Source organism: Lactuca virosa, chromosome 4, assembly GCF_052849685.1.
Source record: "Lactuca virosa cultivar CGN04683 chromosome 4, Lactuca_virosa_CGN04683_v6, whole genome shotgun sequence".
NCBI classification, from domain to species: domain Eukaryota; kingdom Viridiplantae; phylum Streptophyta; class Magnoliopsida; order Asterales; family Asteraceae; genus Lactuca; species Lactuca virosa.
The window spans coordinates 519,652,574-519,665,730 of NC_136429.1; the positions used below are offsets into that span (position 1 = coordinate 519,652,574).

The window sequence follows — 13,157 nt, forward strand, 5'->3', positions numbered from 1 at the left end:
AAAATCTTGCTATAGAACCTCCAGACTCCGGTAGATCAACGGCGTTGGCTTTTCCGGTGAAGATGTTGTAAACCACGTAAAGGCAGTCTTTGCTCATAGTGTCTGTACCACCATGCTTTTCCAGACGAAACCCTTAGAATAAAATGCATTAAGGGGGTGTTTGGATAGGAAAAAAAGAGGTGCTTATTGCTTATTCCCACGATAAGCTAACTTTGAGTGTTTGGATAAAATCCACCTTATTAAGCTAAATAAGCTAATTTTAATAAGCATCTCTTCCCATGCTTATTGCTTATTCCCACCACAAATAAGCTAATAAGCAATAAGCTAATAAGCTAATCCAAACACCCCCTAAGATAGTCCAAAAACCTGGAACGGCTGATTTCTTGAACTCTTTGGCTTTGAATTCGCCATTATAACCTATGTGATTCAAGAACGATTGAAATTCTTCTAGGGTTTGTTCTTGCATCATAAAACCTTTGGGGTTTTCTACAACACGGATCGCTCTGAGAAACATTTATTAAGATAGCAAAACTACCTTTACCTCTTCTTTTAGCTAATAGGCAAACCCTTCTGCTGTTTCTCTTCTCTTTGCCGGCTGTGGAGTCGTGCAACAGTATCATTGATCGAAAGGGGTGTTTAGATGTGATGCTCGACAGAAAGAAGGAGCAGGTCATCACAACAATTTCAGGGGGTGTCTGTGGTTGCTTCGATTGACATGAAGCAAGGAGGGAAAACGAGGTTGCTCCCCTTTTGATCTCGCCAGAAAAAGCTCCACGGCTAGTGGAGTTTTCTTGGCAGCCTCTTGAAGAAGAAGAAGAAGAAGATGATGATGAAGAAGAAGAGAGGGAGAGAGAGAGAGAGAGAGGGAGGGAGAGAAGTGGGCCCAATGAATTATTTATTTTGTTTTTCTATTTTTTTTAGTTAGGATTATATAAAATTAATTTTAAAAAAATAGAAATGGCATATAAGTCTTTTTATGTGTGTAAGAGACTATTTGTTAAAAGTTTTGAAACCGTAAGGACTATTTATAAGGTTTTTAAACTTAGAAACTAAACTTCCATAGATACCATATTACCATTTATTAAGTTTTTTCTAAATCGACCAAGTCATAACCTTATATCTCAACCTCACATACGTTTTTTTCTAAATATTTTTCTCTTGACCTAAATATTACTATTATCTTTTCTCTGAGCACGTGTAATAGCCATTTTGACGTTTCTTTTCAAGCCACTGTTTATCTATTTTCTTTAGGGGTGAGCAAAAACCGAACCGCAAACCGAAAAAACCGTATAAACCGAAACCGAATAGAAAACCGACGGTGCGGTTTTTAGTTTTGCAAAAACCAAAAATGTTCGGTGCGGTGCGGTTTCTAGTCTTGCAAAAACCGCAAAAAACCGAACTGCACCGTGTGTGTATATATATATATATATATATATATATATATATATATATATATATATATATATATATATATATATATATATATAGGGGAGGGTTCATGCGAAAATGCAAATAATTTGCAAAAACATGAAAACAAGAAAAAACTATGAGATTGTGCCAACTCAACCTTATATTTTGGACAATAATTCATCCAAACTTTGAACTACATGATGATAATCGATTATACATGATAAATTATTGCATATTAGCAAAATATGATTTTTGACATTTTTATTATGAAAACATGAATTTAAAAGTGGTCAAGAACGTGAAAAAAAATAGTTGATAAAATCGTCTTTAAATCTATAGTATCATAACACAATCTAATGTAAACTTATTATCTTTAATTTATTGCTAATAAATTTAATTTTTATAGTACTTGTGTTTGATTTTTATAAGATAAAATCTGTTTTCCCGTTTTCGCAGGATATTTATGTTTTCGCATGAACCTATATATATATATTTGTTAGAACAAAGAACTCATGACAATTAAAATTTCTATAAATATAAATATTTATCTTATCAGAGGATGATTGTATATTTTTAAGCATATGTATAGTGATATTTACAAGAACAAATAATGTTTATTACATTTTTTAACCTTTAAATATAAAGAATACTAGTGATGATAGTATTATTTTTATGAATACATTAATTAATATTATCGCATGTACCACTAAAACCTTCATCATTCTCAACATTCATATAAGAGAGTCAATTTGACGCTCCTCATCTCTATATAAAGTTTCTCAAGAAATGATTAACATTCCTCAGCTGAGTCAAAGTAACTCGTTGAGTTACAAAGTTTTAATAAAAAGGCAAAACAAAAACAAAATAAAAAAATTGTCAAAAAACCGCAAAAAAACCGAACCGCAGAAAACCGCATAAAAAAACCCCAAAAACCGAACCGCATAAAACCGAACGGTGCGGTTTCTAAAATTCAAAAAACCGAAGTTGCGGCTTTTGGTTCCGTTTTGGCCAAAAACCGCACCAAACCGCACCATGTTCACCCTTAATTTTCTTAAACCTTCGCGCTCGCCTTAAATAGCTACAAATACGTTTTCCTTAAACCCTTATATCTTCGGTTTTTTTTTTCTTAACACTACCGCTACTATAATCAATTTACGAGCCAAGTAAATTGATAAGTCAAATTAGCAAGCCCTTAAAATCATATTCAAAAACTTTCATAAATTGATTTTTTTTCCTGCCGTTACAAATCAATTTTCCAATCATAATAGATTGATTTTTTTTACCCATTTAAATCAATTTTAACATCTTATAAATTGATTTTTTATGGCCTTTATAAATCGATTTTCGCTTAACCGTTTTAAAGGTTATTTAAAATGTTTTGTATGGCTATCTTTCCTATTTTGGATCTTGGCTCAAGACTTTCCTTAGGGCAAGTGAAGATGATAGAACTTTGGCTCAAATTGTTTATATGATAATACCTTGGGTTCTTTTTGAGTAGAGAGTTATTTGGAATCATCACAAGTAAAGAGGCTTCATTGTAGATTGAACTATTTTGGAGTTTCAGGTTATTGTTTTATCCATTGTTGATTTTTAAAGGATTTTGACTTTGAGAGTGTTGGGATCCCGAGATCCTATTACTCGTTCGTTGAAGAAAATTAATATGAATGTCATTTGGCTTCTTCAAGCATTATAATACCACAACGTATTTTTTTCAAGAAATAAATACCGCAATGTATTTTCAAGACTTTAATACCGTAAGGTACTTTCAAACATTTAAAATCGGAAGATATTTTAGGAATTTGAATATCATAGGGTATTTTTCAAGTATTATGATACTGAAAGGTATTTTGGTATTTTGGTCGAAAGACGTTTATGTGGTATGACATTTGGTTTGAAGTTTTTACTTTTTTAATATCTCATCTCTAATTTGGATAGAGCCTTATTTTAGCAAGATACCAATTTTAGTTCGCGAGTGTATTCGGAAGCATGCTATTGCTATGACATGACGATCATTTTGGCACAAGCGGTTTGGCATCGTTACAATCGTCTTTGATGTGTTTATAATATCTTAAAGGTATTTTTGGGGTACTTGCGTTGAGTTTGAAAGTTTGTATCCCTTGGCATTTTTGGTGATTTGATCTTTCACTGTTTTTCTGTCTATGCCGTTTGAGAGAATTTAGTCCTTAGAGACTTTTGACAGTTCTTATTTTCGACTTATGTCTTCTAAAGTTTGAAGGTTCTTTTTGCTGAAGAATGAAGATCGGTTTCGTCTCGGGGGATCTTAAACCTTATTTGTTTGACTATCAAGTTAGTTGTATATTAGGGATGTTTTATATTTATAGGGTTTAGAGTTTGTTTAGAACTATTTGCAAGACTATTATATAAAACCATTAGATGTCATATTTTATTAATTTCTTCATCTTGTTTTCTTTCCTATGTTCTTGGAGATCTATAGCAATGTAACAACACTTTCTTAAAATCGTCCTTTACTCTAAACTAGATAGCTTACCAATTATTTGGACATTTTTCTAAAATATATTTTATTCATTGAATAGCGCACTAATTCAATTATTACAATTGATATAAGTTTATAATAACATTTTACATTTAGGCTAAAAGAAGTGGTAACACTCTTGACATGTTGCCACATAGGATTTTTTAGTTTTTTTTTTATGACACATAGGCTTAGCATGTTTTGCATAAAAAAGGTAGGGAGTGGAAGTGTGACAATTTAATAGGTTTAATTTTGAAGAAAAAAAAATTAAAATGTATAAAGAAATACAAATTAACCAATCACAACACACCTTCATACTTTCTCTCTCCTCTCTCTTCTCGCCACAGACATAACACCCATTTCTTAGCACCTTCCTTAGCATAAGATAGCGGGTGGTATAACATCTTTAACATTTCCTTTGACACCTCCCTTAACACCTCCACTCCCTTTAGCCTTAGATAAGATAATCTACACAAACAAGTCAGGTATATTATTAAAATAACAACAAAAAAATAAAATGTGGTACTGATTTTGTCTGTAGTGATCACTTACTTGTTTAAAAGCACCAATGTTCCTTTGGAAGGTTTTAGATCATTCATGTCGCTTTTGTTTGATTGTCACTTGGTTTGTCTTTTGTGTATCAATTGGTTTATGATCGTTACTTCTTCTTAACAAAGTTAAGAAAATGTAATAAAAACAACGTATAAGCACCAAACCAAATTAATGCAAAACAAGAATGTCAATGTCATTCAACGTCCACGTCATTCATGTTATAACTTCAACACGCCATGACATTATATTGAGCACACGCTACTCAAAAATGCATTGAAACCCACGTAGAGAAAATGATCATGATACTTGTGACGCATATGCCATACCCAAGATTGCTTTACTATTGAATGTTTCATAAACTTTGTGTTATTAATCTTCTTTACCATAGTTTGGCTATATGGAGTGGGAGGAAAAATGGCGTGCCTTGTGGCAGTGAACACCACCCAAAGGGTGGCGTAATGGGCACGGTCGGCCGTGATTCGAACCATTGCTGACCACGGTTTTTTTTTCTCTCTCTCAAATGTACAACACATTAATACATAGAGTACAAATATAGTAAGATGATGTAGAGTGGTGATCATTTTCTACACGTATGGTGGAAAAGTGGCAGTGATCGACGATTATCATTTTTGGAGTAGTGAAGTGATGATTACTTCTAAAGTATCAAAACGACAATATATAGATGGAACACAAATGGTGATAACTTGATTCATAATTTAATTGTGTAATGTTATCTAACATGTTTATCTGTCTTTTAATAGAAAATGAAATACTTGGACTAGTTACAACAAAATGGTATGTGTCAAGTCATGTCTTTATATCGGGGTATGTAGAAGACTAGAAGAGAATATTACGCTAAAGAATATTCATGGAATTTAATTGGCATCTTCTAAAATTGATTATGATGGTCCATCCTTTTCAAATACAAGTAGCCTTTAACGAAGCAACAAATTCAAAAACTTTCAAATCATTGAACGTCAAACTCAACTGATTTTCTCAAAGTTCTAACCATCAATATGGATATAGATGATTTAACTTTTTTTATTTCTAAGAAAAATCATAAACATCAAAGAATGATTTACATGGTTTGCGAGTTATATACGTATGCATTAATAATATAAAACAAATAAAAAAAATTCTTTTTACCCTAGATCATCCCACATAAAACTTGTTAGGCCCTTGGATATGGTCACCACAAGACCATTTGTGCCATTCGTGGAGCATTGGCCACGGTTGTGTACACCTATGAGATGAGAGAGTTTGATGTTAATTTCTTTTGACTATTCATTGACTAGTTGTGAGACCCATGCTATTATATGATTTAATTTTAAAAAAATATTAAATATAAATGTCAAAATATTTAAGAACTTTGAATTTATAAGAAAAAAAAAGATTTATTATAATAGAAATTTTTTTTATCTTTTAATTTAAACAAATAGTTTAACTAAAGAAAAGAAACTAATGAAACTTTAATTTTGAGAATTTTGAAATTAAAAGGTAAATTTCTTAGTGAAATTAATATCCATTTATTACTACATTTGTTGCAATTATTACATTAATATATTATATGAAATTTAATAAAATAGAAAAACTCATAAAATGACATGTGGAAAAAAAATTAATTCAAAATAACTACAAAATGATATTTGGCAAATTGAATGAGAGTGTGACAAATGACAAAAAAAAAAACTTTCATTTATTAGAGATGATTATGGCTTTTAACGGATAGTTTTTTTTAAAGTCCATATTTCCTATAAATCATTTTATTATATTTTTTTATACAATTTTTTTCTTCCTTTACTATAAGACCAAAATACATACACAAACATACCATGGAACAACCTTCAGAATAGAAGGAAGAAACCGTGTTAGCTCATGTTTGGATTTCGGTGTCCGGCGATCCTTTGTAAAAAAGAGAAACATTCTAGTAATCTATTTGAAACCACTTCCCCAACGATATGAGAAAAAGTGTTTATCAGGATCTCGATGGACTTTCGTCAATATGACATGATATGAGGTGAAAAATAACAAAGTTCAACCACATTTAAAATGAACTCAAAAACACACATCTAAATAGAAGTAACCGAGGTAATCGATGTGACACTTAAACAATCCAAGACCCAACTTAACCGTAAACACTTTCTCTATATCAATGCTTAACATGAGATGCGTAATTCTCCGATATGATTTTGAAGATGGAAATTAAATTTTGTACTAAATAAATTTCTTTTTATATAAATTAATGTATACTTTTTTCTATGTTTGATATTTTTTTTGTGTTTTTTTTAATCTATGTAATGTTTTAGTTTAATGAAAATCTAGAGTTTTTATTTCCTTTAATTATTAAAAAAAATATAGTACTTACATAAAAAGTAAAAATAAATTATTTTGTTGATGTGGTGTAGTGTGTATACCAAGGGCAAGGGGTGTTCAAAAATATACGTATCCGGAAAACCGATCCAAAATATTGAAAATCTGATTTGAAAGTATCCAAAAAAATCGGATATTTGAATTTTCGGATACCCGAAATTCGGATATCTCGGTTTTTCGGATTCAGATTCAGGTATTGATATTGACGATTTTTGGGTTTTCGGATAATCCGAAATCCGAACTATATATATACACAATTGATATATTTAATGTCTTAAATATGGTAAATATAGTTATAAAGTAATAAAAAAAACTAAAAAATTAAAAAGCTACACTATGGTTACGAAAGAAAGTTATTGACGTCTTTAGGGTTTAGTTTCCACTCTCCACTCTTCCAATATTTTGGTTTTTTAGAATTATTTTCTGAATACGGATATTTTTAAATACTTCTAATACCAAGTGCAAAGTGGTTTGGTAGTAGTGATGTATTGGTAGCGATACAACAGTACATTTTAGTGGCCAAATGGTGAGTATACATTGTGACCTTAGATAGTGAATATAGATGAACACAATGTACCATATATAGTAAAAGAACCCTAGATCGAATTATAGAAAGCCTAACATATAAATTGGTTAATTAATGGTTATGATTTTGATATGAGACTAGTTAATCTTTATTCAAAGGGTGGTGCTAAATAAACCTTCAAAGGGTGATACTAACCAAACTCCAATCTTAATGCATTAGGAATTCATATGGAATCAAATTTTGTTGTATTCATATGACACCATCGAAGAACAAAAATTATAACACCACCAGGTTATGTTTACATATGCTTAAAAGATTACTTGGATTGAGTTAAACAAATACATCTACATAGATAAGCCAAATCCAACACATCTTATAGAAACCTACAAGTAAACAACGTATTTTAAGACTGCATATAAAAATTTTACTCAAAATAAAGGAAAAACACCTAATACCTAAAAATCGAGAATCAGTTTCCAAATTTTAGAAACCGGTCGGGTCTGGATCCAGAGTTAGGTACCCGGTCGACTTTAATAAGCGAAACACAGTATTAAGTATACACAGAAGAAGCAATAAGAAATACCAAATTATATACACACATACTTCTAACCATATAATAATATACCCAAATTACATGCATCTTACTAGTTTCCGCAGTCATAAAACCCTAATAATAATAATAATTGTCCAATTGTCCACATAACTATTATTCACACAAGTTCAATAAACCATAAGACTAGGCTAGGCTGCCACACCTTCAGCCTGAAGAAGTCCCTCGCGAATTTGAGAAGCGATATCCTTAACAGCACCGGGCCCATGAGGCAGAAAGACAGCATTGGATTTTGAAGAAGCTCCAATCTCTTTCATGGTATCAAAGTACTGTGTCAACAACACCATGTCCATAACGTCTTTGGAAGATGTCCCAGGGACATTTTCCGAAAACGCGAGCACGCTGTCCCTCAGCCCATCCACAATGGCCTGGCGTTGCCTCGCAATACCCAGCCCGGATAAGTATTTCGACTCTGCTTCTCCCTCTGCTCGTTTGATTTGTAGGATCTTCTCCGCTTCCGCTTTTTCACTTGCAGCTACTCTCATTCTTGCAGCTGTTATATATTTATTCTAGATGTTACCTCTTGTTTGTTTGTTTGTTTGTTTATATGACAATTTGCAAAAAATAGCAACTTACTTTACTCTTGTTAACAATTTGTAAGAAATATCAACTTACTTTATTCTTATTGTAGTTACAATTTAACTTCTTATTTTTCATAAAAGACCCTATATTTTGGGTTTTCTCCAAATTAAAACCTCAGCTTTATTTTATTTTTCTTAAAAAAGACCTTGCATTTTTTGACCCTTTTAACAGGCTTAATGGTAATCTTTCGGATTTTGACAACTTTTTCCGAAAAACCTCAAACTTTTTTTTTTCTTTTTGTCAGACGTGAGGGTTTTTTCGGAAAAATAAAATCTAAGGTTTTTTTCAAAAGAGTAAATTACTGAAATCGTTCCTATGGTTTGGTCAAATTGCACGTTTTGTCCCTAACTTTTTTTTTGCACTCGGATCGTCCTTGTGGTTTGATTTTGTTGCGTTTTTCGTCCCTTACATACATAAAGTTAGGGACCAAACGTGCAATTTTGACCAAACCATAGGGACGATTTCAGTAATTCAAAAAAATTGTGCGTTTTTTCCAGAAATTTTGTCTAAAACCGGTAAACCTACTAAAATGATCGGAAAAAAATTCAAAGATGGAAGGTCTTCTTTTGGAAAAAAAATGAAGTGGAGGTTTATTTCGGAAAAAAACCCAAAATATAGGGTTGTTTACGATCTTAACCCTACTTTAAATACTAGTGAAATTCGTTTTGTATTGGAATGAAATTATTATAATAGGGTAGATATTTCAAATTACAACGTCGTAATTGATTATATTCCAAATACAAAGTAATTTTCATTTTTCAATAATGTAATTGATTTTATGAAAATCAAACTAAGGAATACCTGCGTTAATTTCATTCATCGATCTTTTAACATGTTGATCAGGCTCAATGTCAACGATCAAAGTTTGTACAATTTCGAAACCATACCCAGACATGGCCTACAAAATAAATCAAAAATTAAAATCAAAAAGCATAAAACGTTTCCAAAACCATAAAAGTTGCAATAAATACAATTTTTTACCTTTTCAAGCTCCTCTTCCACACCTCTAGCTATGTCATTCTTCTGAAGGAAAACATCATCCAATGGCAGCTTAGGTACACTTGCCCTAATTACTAACAACATTCATGTAAACACAAACAAGTGTGTTCATAAGTCAGAAATCAGAAGCAATTCCAAATAATACAAAACTGATGAAATGACTGATATACCCATTGGATCTTACCATCAAAGACATAAGCTTGAACTTGTTGCTTGGTGTTTGAGAGTTTGTAGAAAGCATCAGAAGCCTTATCAGACAAGGCACGATACTGAACAGAAGCAACCACAGTAACAAACACATTGTCCTGAAATTCAACAATATAGTTTTGCATAAGATGAAAATTTTAAAAATGGAAATAATCAATTAAAATCCAAGATAAAGAAATGCTAAAAATGAAACCTTTGTTTTTGTTTCACAACGAACATCAAGCTGATTCACACGTAATGAGAGCTTTCCAGCCAACTTGTATCCACAGCACCAAGGCATACAGTGACAACCGGGTTCAAGTACTTTATCAAACTTGCCAAAATGTTCTTTCACAGCTACAGTGGATTGCCCCACTTGAATGCATCCAAAACACTGACCCATGATTCAAATCTGGAAACAACAAATTGACTCAATATATATAAGGATCATGTACATACTAACAATGGCACTTGGTATATACATCAAGAGATATTCAAATACACCTAGAAACAAAATTTGAACACTATTTGAATGTCAGATTGAAACAAAATGTTACTTCAAGGGAAAAACATTTTGTACAAGTAAAGTAGCAATGTCGAAATCAAGTCAGGGGAAGCAATAGTTGATAAGATGATTAGAATTCTGAATCTGCCACTTGATTTGACTTATGAAAATCAAATAAATATGATCGAAAGTAGGAAGTTTTTTGACTTATTTGCATCATTTCTAGGGAAACAGTAAATCGAGCAAAGAGAGGTGTAATCCTCTATTGACGCAACCAGAAGCATATGCACACTTAGTTTTCCAGTGTGAAACAATGAAATTGCAATACTCGTTCTACATCCAATTTACATTAAAACTCTAGAATTAATCAAAAAGACGCGCGAAAGTCAAAACCCTAGAAAAAATTGCAACAAACAGAGATCAACAAAACAATTAAGGACCACAATGAAACTCGATTAACTTAGGCAATGAAAATACAAAACATTTCTTAAACAGTTTATGCAATCAAAATACAGAAAATTTTATAGATTATAATGAAAAGAAAAAAAAAAAACTCATCAACATAAAAAAGGAAACAAGTTATGCTTGCATAAAAAGCAAAAGACAAAACCCTAGAAAAATTATCCAAAAATAGAAATGAACTGAACAATTCGCACATTTGATCGAATTACACAATGAACTTCGATTAACTTACTCAATCAAAATACAAAAGAATCTAAGACGGTTAACTAATGCAATCAAAATACAAACAAAAAAAATCCGTACATTATAATGAAACAACTCATCAGTATAAAACATCTATAACATCCATAAGATCGATTCAGAAACGAAACAAGTAACAATTGCATAAAAAGCAAGAATTAAACTTACGTTTTGATTAGGCGCGTTAAGCGTTTGAAGATCGAAGAGGAAGATGAGTTTGAAAAGCGGCTTGGGTTTTTCTTTTTGTTGGTACAGAATATAGTGTACGGGTGTTAACTGCCTTTCGAGATTTTCTCTGCCGTTGGCACGATTCGCGTGTATTCCAAGTTTTTTAAAATGACGAAAATACCCCTTGATGCCAACTGGAAATGTTTTAAAATAGATTGCTTTTCAACCTTTGACACCGAAACATATATATATATATATATATATATATATATATATATATATATATATATATATATATATATATATATATATATATATATATTTCAAATGATTCCTCCGACTTTTGAATACTAATTTAAATTTTTGGTGATTTGAAGGTGCTATGCATATTGATATAATTCGTCCCACTTGCTACCTGCTTGAATCGTTCTACAAATATTTGGCCCACGTTCTTATTAATTAAATCTTTTACTTTGACTTGTATAGATAAAATAGAGTAAATTACAAAAATGTCCCCTGCTTTTAGTTCATTTTTGCAATTTTAGTCATGAATCATCCATCTTGCATTTATGTCCTAATTTTCATGTTTAATAATGGTTTTGGTCTATACTTCATCACCTTTAACGATATGTCTGTTTTAATTAAAAATATGACAATTGTACCCACAAGCAAACTAGAAAGATATCGTTTATTGATTATCAATGTTATACATACGCAACCTATTTAGCATTTACAATTTACACACTCATAGGGTCAGTGGCGGACGCAGACTGTTTTAGTAGGGGTGTCCCTCATACTTCAAGCGGGTGCACCTAATAGAAAAAAAAAATTACACTGCGTGCCGGAAATTGAGCAGTGGCCCGGGACCCCAAATGCCCCACTAAGGTCCGCCACTGCATAGGGTTACAAACCATAGAATTCATTTTTAGTGTTGTTGACCACAAAAAAACACTTGCCCTCCAAGTTGATAGGTCACAACGAAGCTCAAAGGCATGTATTGCACCTCTGACACTGAAGAGGCCGAAACTTGAAGAAACACCAAAGGCGAAGCTGAAGCTTAATTTCTCTGCAATCGTGCTTTGGTTTCTGGCTTCGCTACAGTGTATGATTGTAGTTATTATTGTGATGTAAGCAACTGCGCTTTGACAGATTGCAATATTTTATGAGATGGTTGTTACATACATTTTTTCGGCTCAACCCATAATAGATTTTAGGTTAACTAACCTCTATAAATAAAGTTCCATTTTATGAATGTAACCCTGGCACAAAAAGTGCATGACAACTTAGTATTAATAAAATATATTTTTAGTCCGTTTGTAGACGTAGCTCGATTTAATGTAATTTTTGTCTTCTTTATTTTTTTCGCATCTTTAATTGTTGTGTGACCGCGGTTTATGTGTTTATCTAAATCCTTAATACTAACATTACAAATGGTACGAAAAGTGATTATTTAGCTTTTAAAAATTAGATAATTGAAGTCAAAGTCGTTTATCCAAACAATTAAACTTGTAAAAATTGGATAACCGAAGTCAACATCGTTTATCCAAACTATTAAAAGTGATGATCGAAACTTCAAATTACAAGAACCAAATAACGGGTTCTAGTGCGTACAACAAAGCTTAATGATTTCACTTCCAAAAAGACGATGACTTTAAATAACTTTAGAAATTTATTTTGACCAAAAAAGCATAGTCGAAATAAGATAATCATGAAGTTACAAGTCATTCAAGGGTGGTGTTTGTTGGCATACCTATCAAAAACAAAATGTTTTGACTTTCGTATTCAACCAAATTAACCTTCAAATAAATCCAAATAATTATAAATAATTGACACTTTCTTCTCTAACTATACAAGGTTTTGTTTGTTTATCTTACGTTCGTTTTCAATTTCACATGTTTTGTTTTTATTACTCTCATAGAGGATTCATTGTCACATACGAAGACTACATGACAAAAGTCATACAAGAATATAATAAACTATTATCTAGTGGATTTTGTTTAATAGCATGAACACATAACTATTTGATAGTGAAACTGTGAAAGTCCAATCAAAT

At 31.7% G+C, this 13,157-nt stretch overlaps 1 protein-coding gene across 1 annotated transcript; it reads right to left on the bottom strand.

Annotated features, from left to right (window-relative positions):
- Positions 1-7,920: 7,920 nt before the first annotated feature.
- LOC145109436 (hypersensitive-induced response protein 1-like) lies at positions 7,921-11,260 on the bottom strand. Its single transcript, XM_079046587.1, has 6 exons — positions 11,105-11,260; positions 9,944-10,141; positions 9,728-9,848; positions 9,526-9,617; positions 9,346-9,442; positions 7,921-8,455 (listed from the first exon to the last, which is right to left on the bottom strand). The coding sequence occupies exons 2-6, from the start codon at positions 10,130-10,132 to the stop codon at positions 8,094-8,096; spliced, it is 861 nt and encodes a 286-aa protein (XP_078902713.1). The 5' UTR covers positions 10,133-10,141; positions 11,105-11,260; the 3' UTR covers positions 7,921-8,093.
- Positions 11,261-13,157: the final 1,897 nt, after the last annotated feature.

Coding starts and splice junctions, on each gene's coding strand:
- LOC145109436 (XM_079046587.1), bottom strand. CDS start 10,132: ATGGGTCAGTGTTTTGGATGCATTCAAGTGGGGCAATCCACTGTAGCT. Junction 9,443..9,525: donor TGGAAGAGGAGCTTGAAAAG/GTAAAAAATTGT, acceptor TTTATTTTGTAG/GCCATGTCTGGGTATGGTTT. Junction 8,456..9,345: donor GATGAATGAAATTAACGCAG/GTATTCCTTAGT, acceptor AATATATAACAG/CTGCAAGAATGAGAGTAGCT.